The 16,835-nt window shown below is 40.1% G+C and overlaps 1 protein-coding gene across 1 annotated transcript in view; it reads left to right on the top strand.

The window, feature by feature from the left end:
* dnah5 (dynein, axonemal, heavy chain 5) overlaps nt 1–16,835 on the top strand; it is a 78,174-nt gene that overhangs the window by 49,635 nt on the left and 11,704 nt on the right. The window contains exons 70-82 of the mRNA XM_084027936.1: nt 17–151; nt 978–1,133; nt 2,825–3,007; nt 3,485–3,589; nt 3,773–3,911; nt 4,413–4,527; nt 5,416–5,606; nt 6,916–7,037; nt 9,156–9,305; nt 10,024–10,269; nt 10,511–10,730; nt 12,277–12,482; nt 13,939–14,142. Coding sequence (XP_083884062.1) covers nt 17–151; nt 978–1,133; nt 2,825–3,007; nt 3,485–3,589; nt 3,773–3,911; nt 4,413–4,527; nt 5,416–5,606; nt 6,916–7,037; nt 9,156–9,305; nt 10,024–10,269; nt 10,511–10,730; nt 12,277–12,482; nt 13,939–14,142 — 2,172 coding nt within the window. The remainder of the gene's footprint in view (nt 1–16; nt 152–977; nt 1,134–2,824; nt 3,008–3,484; nt 3,590–3,772; nt 3,912–4,412; nt 4,528–5,415; nt 5,607–6,915; nt 7,038–9,155; nt 9,306–10,023; nt 10,270–10,510; nt 10,731–12,276; nt 12,483–13,938; nt 14,143–16,835) is intronic.

Genomic DNA, 16,835 nt, shown 5'->3' with positions numbered 1-16,835 from the left:
TGTTTCCATCCTACAGGGGCTCCCCAATGATGACCTCTCCATTCAGAATGGCATCATTATCACCAAAGCTGCCCGCTTTCCCCTCCTCATTGACCCCCAGACGCAGGGGAAGATCTGGATCAAGAACAAAGAAGCCACGAGTGAGCTGCAGGTGAGCATTTTTTAAAACTGTTGCTTGAAAATATGTGGGCTGTGTTGGCTTTGAAAAACAATGAGGGTATACAATTAATCAAAATGATACAACAAGTACAACAACAATATTTTGGGGTCAGTTATATGTTATATGTAAAGTGCACGTTTTGCCTTTCTGGTCTCCTGTGCCAGTATTCATAATGCAAGATTTAGATTTAGATTTTTAGCAGCCTCTAAAATCTACACATTGGTGGAAATAATATGTGGAGATGCTCAATTTCTGCAATGTACTCGTTGACCTCAAATCCTTTCCATTGTCCAACATGCTTTTGCTTTTGTGCGGCGCATTGAAAAAATGCTGCAGAATTCTGCAGATGTAATAAGACCAGCCAAGGTCACTGGCCCTGTTAGGGGCAATCTCCGAGCCGAGTGAATGCATTCTTCAATCCTATTATGAATGTTCTGAAGACGCATTTCCCCAAGCAGAGAGGGTTTTAACCCATTGCACAACTGACCTCGTCATAACAGCAGTGTTTATTTTTATAAAGCTTTCTAAAAATGGCTCATTTTAAAACGTGATGTTGTGAAACCAGTCACATTCCTCAGACAGAGGTTGAGGTTGTATTTCAGGAGGAATGAGGAGAAGTCCATTGTGTGGCTCATTCTTTTGACTCAATCAGATGCTTCTCACTTGCTGTCTTATTATGTGCTCATCATTCTGCTGGAACAATGTGATTGCTGCTGAGGTCAATTAGTAAGACTAGTAAAACATTTTCCATACAGTAGTTTGATTTAAAATGTGTCCAGCTGTAAATTGCATAATAGATAATGGTCTCTGATCATAGATCACCTCACTGAACCATAAGTACTTCAAGAACCATCTGGAGGACAGTTTGTCTCTCGGGCGTCCCCTTTTGATAGAGGATGTAGGGGAGGAGTTGGACCCTGCACTCGACAACGTCCTTGAGAAAAACTTCATCAAAACAGGCTCCACTTACAAGGTAAAGTGGCTGACATCCTGAGACCCTCATGTACCAGAAATGTGTTCTTTTGTGTGGTTAGAAGAGTGTGCTTTCACTAATGAAGTATGACGAGACTTGGCCAGGTCTCACTAATAGTGCCAACTGTCACACCTGTACTGACATACAAGGTAAAACAAGCCAATAGTTTCTTTCCCTAGTCCAAGTACCTGTGTTATATTTTATTGTTGTAGGAGGCGCTACATGTGAGTTAAGAAGAAGGTTTTGAATATTCAGGAAAAGTGACTCAAGCCTGATCTATCCACATCAGTGATATCATTTAATTACAACGCATTTTAAAGGAAATCTTTACAAAAATGATAATCCTGTATTTAATATCCAACCAGATTCAGACAGAAATCAAAACTAATGAATAAGTTTGTAATGACAGCATGGCCAATTAATCAGAATAACAGTACAGTACTACATTTCCTGTGATGAGAAGTGAAATCTAATATTTCCAATTTCCAAGCACTTTCCAATTGTGACTGGACAGTGAGAAACGGTCCACTCTCTGTCTCAGCATTTTCATTTCCGGTTGGATTTAATTTGGAAAATAGCAGAACATGATATGAATTTGATTGTTAAAATGACAGCCCAGAAGCAGGCTTTGATGCAAACTCTGAATTGGAAACTCTGGAAGCAATTTTATCTCACATATAAATATGTCCTTTCTGTGTTGCACAACAGTCATTTCCACAAAACAATACAGGCCATTTGAAATGCATTTTGCATGTGGACTTTAGATAAGCATGAACTATTATTGAACTGTACATCACAACAAGAATGGATTTTGATCCGTGTCTCTCTCACAGAGACAAATCACAAAGAATGCAAGAGGTTACATGAAAGAGGCAGTTTAAGCCTGCTTCAAGGCATTTCTCTCCCTCTCATTATTGCTTCTCATCTCTTGGCTCCTACTGATGCTGGTTATACAGCTGACACTACAGTTCCCCTCTCTATCTCACACATGCATCATACAAACACATGCATGCATGCACTCACACACACAAAACAGACCAAATAGCTGCAGGAAAACATGCACACTCACACTCACTGGTGATTGCAAGCGAGCACATGTTACATTCAGGCAACGCATTCAACGAGAAGCCCCTCGGCTTGCTAATGAGAGACCAGATTAGTGGTGTCTACGCTCTCTCCCCCACCCTCTTCTGAAAACCTTTAATTTCTATTAATATCCTGGTGTGAGGAGGAAGTGAGGGTGTCTATGGCTGACAGCTCCAGGGACAAAACCGCCAGATGGATAATTAGAAGTTATTTTGCCATGAGTAATTTACTGCTGATCAGAGCAAACACAAGATGCACACATCCATGAACATGCACACACACACACACACACACACACACACACACACACACACACAAACACGCACACAGGAAATGCAGCTGTATTTGCAAAGTGTTTGTTCACTGACACCAGGAGACATTACTCATGTTTTTCAGTATTCAGTATGGCCTGTTCATACATTATCAAATACATCTGCTCATATTAGTGACCAATACGTGATTATATCTTTCGTTATTGTCTTCTTAAGATGGTTTAGGTGGCTGAATACTGAAAACATTTTGTTCCCACTGTATGTGCTTGTAATACTTTGATATTCATGTGTATGGGTATTTTGTGATGCTGACTTTTGGCTTTCTTTTTGCAGGTGAAAGTGGGGGACAAAGAGGTGGATGTGATGAAGGGCTTCAGGCTGTACGTGACTACCAAGCTGCCTAACCCGGCTTACACCCCAGAGATCAGTGCTCGCACCTCCATCATCGACTTCACCGTCACCATGAGAGGGCTGGAGGACCAGCTGCTAGGCAGAGTCATCCTTACGGAGAAACAGGTAGAGCTGCTGTCAACCTAAATGCTAGCCAACTTTATAAACCATATAATTAGCTATTTCAATTAATTTATGCAGCACTTACATAATTGCCAATTAGTTTGTTTAAATGTCAGTATCTTTCCAGAGAAAGGATATGATCCTTTTAGTTTCTTGAAAAGCCCTTGGAGACCATAAAGGTATTTTCTCTACTTACTCTCTCTTTTCACTACTTCCTCTGCATTCAGAGGCTTCTAGCTTTGGATATCAAGATAAATCATGTACTTTCCTTTCACCTTGTCCATTCTCAGGAAAATGTCATCTTCCAATATGTCATAATCTAAAAGGCATTTCATTTACCTATCAAATTCATGCTCGCCAAGGTGTGAACCCTTCGGATTTTAATGACCCAATGGCCTCTCCTGCAGCACCATGCTACAGCTGTATAACATACGTAAGTATGCCTGTCTGTGTGTGTCATCTGTGTTTTAATGAAACCAGGAATTGGAGAAGGAGAGGACCGACCTCGTGGAAGATGTGACGTCTAACAAGAGAAAGATGAAAGAACTAGAGGACAACCTCCTCTACCGACTGACCAGCACAAAGGTAAGACAATACGAAAACGGATGGATCAGAAAACATTTTGAAGTGATGAACAACATTGCCTCCAACTGAATTGTGGTAATCTAATGGGAGATATTATGTACCTACAGTACATCTGTTACAGCCATTGGCAATTCCATTATCATTCATCTTCTGACTTAACTCTTGCAAATCTGTTCCCTGTAGGGTTCACTCGTGGATGATGAGAGCCTGATCATTGTCCTTGGCAACACCAAGCACACAGCTGAAGACGTCACTCAGAAACTACAAATTGCTGCCGAGACTGAGATCCAGATTAATGCTGCGAGAGAGGAGTACCGACCTGGTAGTTAATGACAGCTGGCACAAAGACACTTTTTTGGGGGCGGGTAACATTCTCTGGTTTGGTTACGGTGTGCTGCCAGTTCAGGTTCAGTCACACAAAACTGATTCATTTTCAGTTTCTAATTCAGCTCAAGCAATGACAAAATGGGCTCCATCCAAAAGAACATTTGCTCAGCACACACGTCCCTTTCAAAACAGATATTCATAATATAATTAATGATAATTAATGAATATAAAGCCTGTGTTGATCTGCGCATATTCTTGATTTTTTTTTACTTTCCACAAAATAATAATTTATAATCTACCCTACAGTATTTGAATGTATGCAAGTTTGTGATTGAACTTTAAAAAAAAAAAAAAAGATGCATTGATTTGTGAATAGAGGCTATAAAGTCAATAGACACCTCTTTCAAGAAGTCAGTCACAAATGCTGTTCTTCAAAAAAAACACACTTTTCTTTTTCCTTTTCTGCTATTACAATTGATTGTTTGTGTGTTTTCAGTGGCCACGAGGGGCAGTATCCTGTACTTCCTGATCACAGAGATGAGTATGGTGAACGTCATGTATCAGACCTCTCTGAGACAGTTCCTGGGACTTTTTGACCTTTCTCTGGCTCGGTGAGAAGCCCCTGGCATTTGCTGCTCTCTGTAATGAATTGTTTTGTTATTTTTAGCATTGAGTGGACCTGAAAGCAGTGTAAGCAGCAAGCAATCCTTTGTCTTGCCAGGCTTGTCCAAAAATGTTGCTCCTCTCATTGTGATTTGTAATGTCTCAGTTTGGTTTGTTGTCTTCGTGATTTGGTGCTGTTGGAGCACTTAGTGCTCTTTAGAGGGAACTGATTTGAATATATTTCATTTATTTTATTTATGTGACTTCTGAATATGATCACATAGTATGGGGCACAAACATAACATACAATAAAAACAAATGCTGGCACACAGCATGGATAAGGTAGAACACGTTACTTATACAAAGGAAGGACATTCTTCAAAAAGGAACGCAGTTGACACATTTTTGGGTTCTAAGATTGCAATAACAAAATGGATTTAAACATATACGGACAGTTTTTACTTTTGCAAATGCATGTCTCTATAATTCTTACTATATATTATAATATTAATAGGATATTCATCTCGCAAATGATTAACATTACAAAGGTTACAGATCCTCTGGTTTCTTTCCAACCCTTTTTATATCTCCCAGTGATTTTAGGGAATCTGATCTTTCAGTCTCTGTTCAAATAATTCCTTAGAATTCAATAATTGTTGTCAATATTCCCAATATCCTTAATGGCTAGAATAAGCTGCCACATAATTCACTGTTACCAAGCGTCACAGACATTAACCATTAGGTTAACCAATCTGACCATGTGTAATCCCTATTTATTTGACTTGATATTAGATCTAAACTATGTGACATAACAGTAGGAGCGCAAAGTGGTTTTTAATCAATAAGCTGCAAATTTAATGAAACTTTACATCTGCTATGAAATTCTGCTGAAACAGGTCCTCCAAAAGCCCTATCACCAGCAAACGCATCGCCAACATCATCGAGTGTATGACCTTTGAGGTGTATAAGTACGCTGCACGGGGCCTGTATGAAGAGCACAAGTTCCTCTTCACGTTGCTGTTGACGCTGAAGATCGACATGCAGGGCCACAGGGTCAAACACGAGGAGTTCCTCACACTCATCAAAGGTAAGAGGAAAATGTGAACAATGTGCAGGTATTATTTCTAAATGTTCAGTTTTCTTATTGACTTTTGCTGGAGAATTCATTCTTAAAGGTTGTTACTTGGAGGGTTGTATGTGCCGGAAGCTCCAACCTTGCACTGCGCATATGTTTTTCATGTTCATGTGTTTTCTTAATTTGCAGTGTGTTTATGTCTGTATTACAAAGGAAATGTGTTTGGTCAAAAGTATGTCTAAGTAAGTTAGCCAAGCGGCTCTCAGTGCGGTCGCTCTTGCTTGATTCTTTGGCACGGTGTTAGTTAATATATAATTAGAGAAACTAATTAGCGTGGGAAAAAAAAGTGAAACTATCAATGATGTTGAGCAAAGCTCCTCAATGTGTTCTGTCTGACATCTTGAAACCCAGTCATATTCTTTGAAGATAAACTCCCTGATTTTGTTATCAAGCCCATTAGTTTGTCAAATCCTGAAATATCCTCCAATTGCAATGGTATAAAGTGTTTTAAACAAGCTAAGCTGTGCTCTGAGGACATTTCAGAATTGATTAGACTCTCAAACAAAATCAAGTATTGTTGATTTCAGACTTAAATAATTACCAACAAGTTGAGCTGCAGCAGTACTTTGGAAAATGAAGAGTTTCCAGGAACAAAATGTTCCTTCATTTCTCTAAATCCTCACTGGGTTTTTTTTTGTGTCCGTACCTAGAATGTCCTTGGATATAATTTGAGCCAAAGAAAGACAGTACTTGCACTGACATAATAGATATTTGTCTCCACTGAGACTGCCTTCAAATCTCAACATACAGACAAGAGAAGCATAAGTGTTTTTGTACAGCTATGACTCACCTCAAAACAGCCTCAAGGCCTTTTGATAACATCAGACTGACTGTCATCTATTCTCTGTTTGTCTCTGTGTTTATATTCATAGTATAAACTGATTATTTAAGCTCATCTAAAGATCCAGACACATTTCAAACTTATTGGTATTGTAGTAGTTCACCGAGTCCGAAATATGGAGTGCTCCTCTCCACAGGGATAAAAGCTAGCTGCAGCAACTGGCAAGCCAGAACAGACAATCTGCCACATGCATGCAGCTTCACCATCTGTCGGCCCTGACCTGCTAAACATTGACACAATATGACTTTTGTGTATCTTTTTTAAGATTGTGTTTCCATGTTTGCATGTATTTAGCATTTAATCTGTTCTTAATTCTGTAAGTTTGCATTTGGATATATTCCTTTGTACAAAATGTGTGTGTGTGTGTGTGTGTGTGTGTGTGTGTGTGTGTGTGTGTGTGTGTGTGTGTGTGTGATCCAGGAGGTGCATCTCTGGACCTAAGGGCCTGCCCTCAGAAACCAGCCAAATGGATCCTTGACATGACCTGGCTCAACCTTGTAGAGCTCAGCAAACTGTGGCAGTTCTCTGATATACTGGATCAGGTACAAGACACACACACACACACACACACACACACACACACACACACACACACACACACACACACACACACACGTTAATCAGGTGTCAATTAGGCGTGATATGACAGGTGTATGATACCTTTCTTTATCTGAGAGTTTTTACCCATAACAGTGCTCATCTGTCATCTGTTCCACACACTCTCTATCTATCTCTCTCTCTCTTACACACACACACACACACACACACACACACAGACTGATGGACTATCACACCCTTATGGTGAGTGGCAGTCGTGTGGCTCCGGTGGAGGTAAAAGCTCAGTGCTCTGTGAAATGAGCTTAGTGTGAAAAAAAACTTCCAGTCAATTACGTTTGGCTGAGCATATGTACACGTGTGTGTGTGTGTGTGTGTGTGTGTGTGTGTGTGTGTGTGTGCGCGCACCCTTGTATTCCCTCACATTCACAATCACATTAATATTTTTGTGGATCATGAACAGGGAGAGGTGGATTAACGATCCATTGTTTAATGAAATCAGTCTTCCCAGAAGAACAAGGCGAGGATGTGATAGTGATGTCAGACCACCCAGAATAGAGATATAGAATAGAGTCCACATCCATCTCTGTCTTCACACACAAAGAAGACAATACTTCAGACATGACGCAGATGTACCACTTATTTCACACATAATCCACACCGACATTATACTCAGGAAAACATTTTAGCCCTTTCCTTCAAGGAGTTCACTCAAATCCCGAGACTGGCCCAGAAATTACTGTGGGGCATGAATGTCTGACATTTTCTGCTCTATCAACGACTAACAGTTTCCCCTTAAGTGAAGTGGAGCTGTTCAGTGGCTAATAGACAAACACTCAATTTGTCAATGTGTTCCACCATGTGAATGTAAAGCAGGTGGTTGCTTCACTTGCCTAAATAAATACTCCTTAAAGGAGACACACTCCACCCGCAGACCCATTCATCCTCTTTATCATGAGATTATATGTAAATTCAAGCTTTAGGTAAAGTACATGCAATATTCTCTAGAAATAGGATGACCATGTACATTCACTTCAGAATCTTCAGAAAGGATTAGTGGTTAATACGGCAACATTACTGTCAGAGAAACCTGATTTATTATTCATCTGGTTTTACTGGGTTTATAACAAGGTTTTACATATGATCATATTCACCACAGAGACTTCAGGAAGGGAAGATACAGCCGTGACATCAGTGGAGATTTGAAATGAAACATTACTCTCTGTGTCCTTCAATCCAAAACAACTACAAACGTCCTAAAACAGAAGCCAAAATGAATATGTCCAACAAATTGGTTCTACAGCTGAACATTGGAGTGGAAAATTCAAACGCATGCACGAGAGTAAATCTGATTACTGACCAGCTGCATGTAAATAGCGGTTATACAATTACCAGGTGATTGTGGTGCATGTACTGTAAACGCAATGTCTTATTTCCTGCTTTAACCTCATTTCTCACAGTAACCTGGTTTCCTGTGCGCATGTAAATGCAGTGATTAGCACGTTATGTGATGTCACAGGACATTTGCATATGCTGTGCTATCAAGCATTAATATCACTTCTTGAAAGCACATGGGGTTTACATGGATTAGATACAAACTGCTTCCCAGGCAATTTGTGCTGAGTACGGTAGGACAAGCGGCGGTTCAGGACCTCGTGTTTACAATCAACCGAGTAACATCCTGCGTTACATGACGTGTCTGTCTGTTGTGAAACCATTATGCACTGTCCATGTTCAAGACCTATTGTCTATTTCAATGCATTTCTTCAGAAAACATTCTCTATAAAGTTCAACTGATCAATTCTGGTTTGTTTTTAGAGAAGGGACAACAAATAGTAGCAATGGGTGTCCAATGCTGTGCAGGTACAGAGTCACATGTTCATCATGGTCCTTAAGCACATTAGGACAATTTGGACTGTGCATCAGGGAATGTGCACAGTGAATACATTATCTCTGAGATATCCACAATACAATATGTGTCCATGCACACGTGTTTGCCTGTAGTATGTCTTGATTTTTCTGCATCTTCTCCATATGTCCAGATTTGATGTAAATGGAAGCTATGAAAGGTTGCTTTGTGAGACCTGTTTACACATTTCTTTCAGATAAGTCGTAACGAGAAACAGTGGAAGTCATGGTTTGATAAGGAGGCCCCGGAGGAAGAGATTGTCCCAAACTCCTATGACCAGGCTCTCGACTGTTTTAGACGCCTGCTCCTCATTCGCTGCTGGTGTCCAGACAGGACCATCGCACAGGTTAGAAAAGACATGTCGGTGTGTGTGCGAGGTTACAGTGTCCAGAATACAAGGAACTGGTGGCTAAAACCAGATTTCACACAATCAGCTTCATTGCAATACATTTGTTTACTACATCACTTTCATAATGAACTGTATAGGTTAATAGTGTAAATCCAATTCCTACAGTTGCATCATAATGGATTTGCAGAAGCATAACGAAGTCATACCACAAAACAAATGCAGCTGAGTAGCCCAAAGCAGCATATTCTTAATCAATAAATGGGTCAGGGCTGGAAAAGAGATGCTGGTTTACTTGTATTAATGACACTGGGTTCAGTAAGTGTAGGAGTCTAGAGCTATTTCAGTCTAAAAGTAATAGCTCCCTTCGCCAAGTCTTTACCTGAAGGGAAAAGTGGAATACATTTAATGAAAGAACTTTCTCCCTGAAATATACTGAGCCTAAATATCTACAATGGATAGACATTCACCTTTTACTGATGTAGACTTCTGGTGCACTGCAGACAAGCCCGGAGTGCAATTTATTTTTGTTGCACTCACAAACAGTCCAGCAGTTGTCCTTTTCTGACCTCCGGCAGAAGTCTTTACTGTTGTCTGAAAATAACAAGCCAATGAAAAAAAAAGAAAAACTCCTTTGAACTGTTCACTCAGTTCCCAGCCTTTCCAAAAAGTGAATGGATTCCAACATTTAGTTTTATTTCATCCTTTTCTCCTCAAGGCCCGTAAATATATAATGGAGGCAATGGGGGAGAAGTATGTAGAAGGGGTGATTCTCGACTTGGAGAAGACGTGGGAGGAATCAGACCGGCGGACTCCTCTCATCTGCTTCCTGTCGATGGGCTCAGATCCAACCGACTCCATCATCGCGCTGGGGAAGAGGCTGAAGATTGAAACCCGATATGTCTCCATGGGACAAGGACAAGAGGTCCACGCTCGGAAGCTTCTGCAGCAGACTATGGCTAACGTGAGTCAGTGGTGTGAGCTTGCTGCTATTGCACCATTCATTGCAGCAGCAGAACAGTTGTTTCATGGGATATATTAAACCCAACAGCAAGGTGCTCTGTCTCTAAAATGCCTTTCAGCTCTCTGATCCCTTACAGACAGACCAACTGTTTCAGGCTTAGTTGCAATCAAAAACTTTTCTTTTAGATCTTTGAAGTCCTTGATCTGGATGATAAACGTTACTCTTATTGTTTGCCCACCAGGGGGGCTGGGCATTGCTCCAGAACTGCCACCTGGGTCTGGACTTCATGGACGAGCTGATGGACACAGTGACAGAAACAGACGTCGTCCATGACAGCTTCCGCCTTTGGATGACCACAGAGGTCCACAGACACTTTCCCATCACCCTTCTGCAGATGTCCATCAAGTTCACCAATGAACCACCACAAGGCCTGAAGGCGGGGCTTAGGAGGACCTACGGAGGTGGGGCCAGTTTGGTTCATTTTAATTGAGCTTCAAGTACATCATAATTAATTAAAGGTCCAGAATTCTCAATCCGTTATTTTAATGAGGGAGGTGAGAGTGGTGAGGCTGGATTAAGAATAAAGATGCACACACCGTTTCCTGATCGTTTAGTTGTAGTTTATCATTACAGGGGGATCGGATGTGTGTGTGTGTGTGTGTGTGTGTGTGAGGGAGATGGAAGAAGGATGCATTGGTTATTTAGAATAAGCCCCTTGAGATACAATACAAACAATCATAGCAACAATAAAAAAACAATAAAAAAAAACTCAAACATGTACAGCTATTCTCAAAATAGGAGTTCAAAGCATTCTTAAACATACCAAACTATTTCTTGTTAGTAAATTATTCTAGTTAGAGGCCGCACAATAATTTTCTTCTTCATGTGTGCATGTGTAAACAACTCATTTGTGGATAGACACACACAGACAGAGACCTTCTATAAGTCACATACCGGTAATCAATAACTAAATGATTGTGTATGTATTTATGTATCTATCCTAAAGGAAAGTCAGCCAACAGTCAGAGAACAGACAGCAGCCAATACTTAATTCAGTGCGTTTTACACCTGAGCATCAAAAGCCTGAAAGAGTCGTGAATTTTTGAATGAGATGAAACACATGGAGGGGGAAAGGGACAAATATTTAATATGTATAAACCAGCTGTCTTTCCTGGCTCAAATAAAAAAGGAATGAGAGTTTTGGTTCAGGCATGTCTTTAGAGTCTGAATGAGTTACAAAATGCATTTCTTAATCAGATTAGGAGAAATCCCACTTGCTGTGGGCATTTCATTCAGAATATTAAACTACATTTTAATGGAGTGCTGACTTTTCCTATGTTCCTTCAAAGCAGCGGCAATTTTGCAAATTTGTATTATTCCACCATTACAACTTGCAGTTCCCAAATGATGTAAGGCTGAGCCCCCTGCATTTCCGAGAAAACATATATATTCATTATATATATATATATATTTTTTTTTTTCAGTAATTGAACATAAAAATCCAATATGTGGATTTACATAATAATTGCTGCTGATATTTTCTATTAATTATTCTGTAGATTAAACGTGGGGAAGTTTAAAATCACTTCACCGTTATCCTTCTGAGCGTGGCAAGATTTCCCAAACGTGATTAGAGCTAAGGAAAGCTCTTTGAGACGTCGCGTGTCAGAGATCTCCCAAGAGATTTGCCAACCTGCAATATGCTGCTATGTGCATACAGTAGTGTATGTGTGTATGTGTCATATCTGGAGTCATTGAATTTTTCCCTTAAGATTAAAAGCAACGTAAACATTTTTTTAAATGCATTCCTTGTTAGTTGAATCAACACTGGTATATGTCGGAGTCTGCCAAAGTAGAAGTAACATACTTTATGTCGCTGGAAGGCTTTGGATTGCAGATCTAAATGTTGGCTGATGATGAGTGATAGAACCACAATGATTTTCTGCAGCTTACGCTCTGCTGTTGAAGAGTGCTGCTCATGTGTTCCCCCTTGTTTTTCCTCACCAGGTATAAACCAGGACCTGCTGGATGTCAGTAACATGGTGCAGTGGAAGCCGATGCTGTATGGAGTGGCATTTCTCCACAGCACGGTGCAGGAGCGGAGAAAGTATGGGCCTCTGGGATGGAACATCCCCTACGAGTTTAACCAGGCCGACCTCAATGCCACGGTCCAGTTTATTCAGAACCACCTCGATGACATGGACATTAAAAAGGTAGGAGGAGACGCTTCTTAAGTACTGAGCCAAGAAGGCCCACAACTAGGTATCTTTAACGGCTTCAAGCAGTACCATTCAGTAGAAGTTGGTTTGAATATAATATTTCAGGGTGATGATGGTTTAAAAGGATTTGAGTGTGTGAGATAAGTATGCAGCACATTGTAGTTGTTGTCTCTTGATCACTCAGCTTTTCTCTAAATCTCCAGTTTCTTGTTGAGCAGAATAAATTTCTTTCCTATGATGGGCCAAAAATAAATCTGGGTGGAGGGCCGTGGGCCAAAAATGTTTATCTTATGTGAAATTGCCCTAAAATAACATTTATTGTAATTTATAGAAAATTAACATTCTAAATCTAAAATAAACATCTGAATGAATGAAAATACGACCCTTTAATCTGCTTATCAGTAATTTATTGATTTACAGAGATAATTAAAACATGCAAAACAGTTTTAGTCTTATTTGTATGTATGTTGTTCTTAATGTGTAAAAATGTACATCAAATAAACAACCTGGAACTTATCAAAAATTGCCCCATACTACAGAACCTGTATTACATTGCAATGACTTGTACTCAGTTATCACTCGAACTATCAGTGGGAGACATGAAGATGGTCTTTGTTTTTCAAAAGTCTTTGAAGATTGGGCTCCAACTGACTTACTGACAGAGTGAGAATGTCCTGGAGGTGAGAGTCAGATAGAGAGTTTCGCACCTTGCACTTGTTCAAGTTCATCAGGCTGAAAGTCTGCTCACAGATGTAGGTGCTGCCAAAGAGGGACAGCATTACCTGTGCATGTTTGCAGATCTTTGCATACCGGTCTGCTGGAACACGTCTGTAGAAGTCCAGCAAGGGAAGAGCTCTGAACACAGCGCCCCCAATTTCTGTGGTCAGATAGGGAACTGCAGCTGGCCATGAAAGACAGCCTTACGAACGAAGATAAATCTGCTCTTCTTGCTGTTAACATTCAAGCTGGTTCAAACTAATGACGGGCCAAAACAAAGGAAGCCACATTTGGCCCGCGGGCCCCAAATTGGGCGGCCTTGCTCTAGTGTATCATATCAGTTTTACAAGAGTTATCATAAGAATGCTTTATGTATGAGAAGCTTGTAAAGAAACTAAACTTTGTTTCAAAACTGAAAATGTCTCTCTGGTCACGTTTCTAAAGCTCAAGGTAACTAAATAATCGTGCCCTTGTCTTCAATTTCTGTTGTACAATAAGTGAACTCCTCAACATTGTCAACTGATTTTGTTATAGAATTTAGCAGAAAATGTCACACCCAACGTTCATCAACATGCCAACAGTAATAATAATCTCACAGAGAGAGATTAAAGACGTGCCCAACACGAGAGTACAGTCAACCTCGTCTACAGCATCTCCACTCTCTTCCACCACAAATCTAATTGCAGATTCAACACCTTTTGCCTTTTCATCAACTGTGCCATCATCTCCTCAGGGTGTGTCGTGGACCACAGTGCGATACATGATTGGAGAGATTCAATATGGTGGCCGCGTGACTGACGACTACGACAAGCGCCTCCTCAACACCTTCGCCAAGGTGTGGTTCAGTGAAGAGATGTTTGGACCCGCCTTCAACTTCTACAAAGGCTACAGCATCCCCAAATGCTCCAGTGTCGACCAGTATCTGACATACATTCAGGTGAGTCACACTGGCAGATGATGATTTACTGCAAACACTTGTATCTGGCTTCTACGAATAATAGATTCAAACCGATCTCCAGGCATGCCTGACACACTGCGCTCTTGTGACATCCAGATACAGGCTGCCATGTCTGATTTTAAGATAAAATGCAAACATGCTCATTTCATTACAGATGATGTATGCTTTATTAATGTGCTTGTGTGCTAAACTGGTGTGTGTGTGTGTGTGTGTGTGTGTGTGTGTGTGTGCGCGCAATTTGTAATTTATTTTATTTCAAGACAAGGAGAATGCACAATAAGACATTAATCTTGTACAACAAGAAAAGATGCACTATGCCAGGTTGTAGCAAATTGATGGCCTATACATTAATATAGAAAGGGCAAGATTAATAAAAGAACAAACAATGCAAAACCAAAAAAACAATAGATAAAATAAACAGGACATGTGATCTGTCAGATGTTTGCCCCCTAAAATTTAGAGCTTGGTTCCCCCCTGACACACACACACACACACACACACACACACACACACACACACACACACACACACACACACACACACACACACACACACACACACACACACACACACACACACACACACACACACACACACACACACACACACACACACACACACACACACACACACACACACACACACACCTGGGGGCAGTTGCTGAGCTAGTTTCATTATGATGGATGCTCAGGGCTGACAGGCTCAACAAGCTTATTCCTCTGCACCGCCTCTCAAATAGAGAATGACAAACACGGCCTTGGAGAACACACACACACACACACAGGCACAACATTCAAACACACGTAGGATACGCACACATGTTCACACTTTATACATACTTTCACATGGACAAAATACACAACAGAACACAAAGTGTCCCTTTGTGTGTAACTATACTACATTCACATTGAATGCAGACAGACAGGAATGAAGCCAAAATTCCCTCAGAGGAAATAAATTAAATGACCACATTTCTGTCCAGCTCCCAGTGATCTTCTTCATCACATCACATTTGTCTCTGTGTCTCAGTCAGGCCCTCTCCTGATGTTTGACTGTATTTGATTGATATCTATCACACTGATGGATATTTGAGGGATGGACATTGTGATGACGACATCACAACGGTCCTCATTCCCCAATAAATACTCTATGCTGTTCTAGATCAACAAAGAAATAAGAAAATCTGAAAACGTATAAACAAAACAGGGTTAGCATTCACGAAAAGAGCTAACATGTAGAGATTAAATTCTTTTTCACCCCCCGCCCTAAAAAAAGGGAAAAAAAGAAAGAGATAAAACTCTTTTTCTGTGTCCTAATTGCAGTTTCACGCCATTACACCATTCTTGATGTGCTGTAGGCGAACAGAGCTTTCCTTAAATAAAATAAGCCTTACAAAATATTGGATCCATCTCTGGTTCTGAGTGGCTTTGCTCACATCATAATAAAGCTTTGTGCAGCCATTACAAAGACGGTTGGTTTCATTTCAAAAGGAACCTCGTTAGTCTCACTGCAGCATCACATGGTCCCCCTTCATGTCATCGCTGAGAGGGACAGTAACTGCAAGATGTCTTTGAACTAATGAAAATAACGGTTTGTGCTCGATGCCTTTGATTTGATATCAGCTCACTGCTTGAGTCACTTTTAAAGTATCCTTATAACACTTTCACCCTGATTTGAATCCAAACACACAGATTTTACTATAATTAAAGTGTCATCAATGACAGCCTTTATAACCCTTATTTACTCAGCAGTTTGCTTTGAATTCAGGGTTGATTTTTTCCTGGTTTTCTTTTTTTTTTTTTTTTTTAAACACATTTTATTGTTTTTCCAAACAAACAATACAAAACACAAAAACAACCCCCCCCCCCCCCCCCCCCCCCCGACCCAACCCATCAGACAGCACATGTAATACAAAGTTAGACAAGAAGAGAGAGAGAGAGAGAGAGAAAAAAAAAAAAAAAAAAATAGTTACATCCACCAGGGCTGTGATATTACTGACAAAAAGTTGGAAAATAACAATAATAAAAATAATAATGGAATAGATACAAATAGAATTAAAATAACTACATAAAATGAATGATATATAATTAAATGATCAGAATTTAAGAAATAAATAAATAATGAAAAGTAAATAAATAATATGTAAATTAAATTAAATAAAAATAAAAATAATTACAGTTCAGTTCTGGTTTGATTCCAGTCAGTATTTAACCACGAGTAAACAATCAACAGCAGCCTATGGTCCCCGTACAGGGGAAGTCCTATTCCACTCAGAAAACTGTCTGCCCATCATTAGCAGATTCTTCAGATCCGCAGGTATATAATCCAGAAAGGGCGTCCAGACTTTTAAAAATAACTCCTCTTTACCCTTCACAACAGCCTCCAACCTTTCATGAGGGAGAGTATTAAAGACCTCTCTGTACCAAAAGGTGACAGTAGGTGGAAGAGGCTTGATCCAGTTTTGCAGTATACATTTTCGGGCAGCAAGAAGGAGTTTCTCAAGAAGCTTATAACGTGATGCAGTGAGATATAAGTCCCTAGAGGGCAGGCCTAGAAGGAAAACGCCTGGGTCTTTTTTAATTTTTATCTTAAATATACCACTGAGTACCTTTGAGATAAGTGACCAGAATCTGGAGATCAGTTTGCATTCCCAAAAATAATGAAAATATGTT

This window comes from Eutrigla gurnardus (assembly GCF_963514095.1).
Source record: "Eutrigla gurnardus genome assembly, chromosome: 14".
Lineage (NCBI taxonomy): Eukaryota > Metazoa > Chordata > Actinopteri > Perciformes > Triglidae > Eutrigla > Eutrigla gurnardus.
This window is presented reverse-complemented; position numbering and strand designations above follow the sequence as displayed.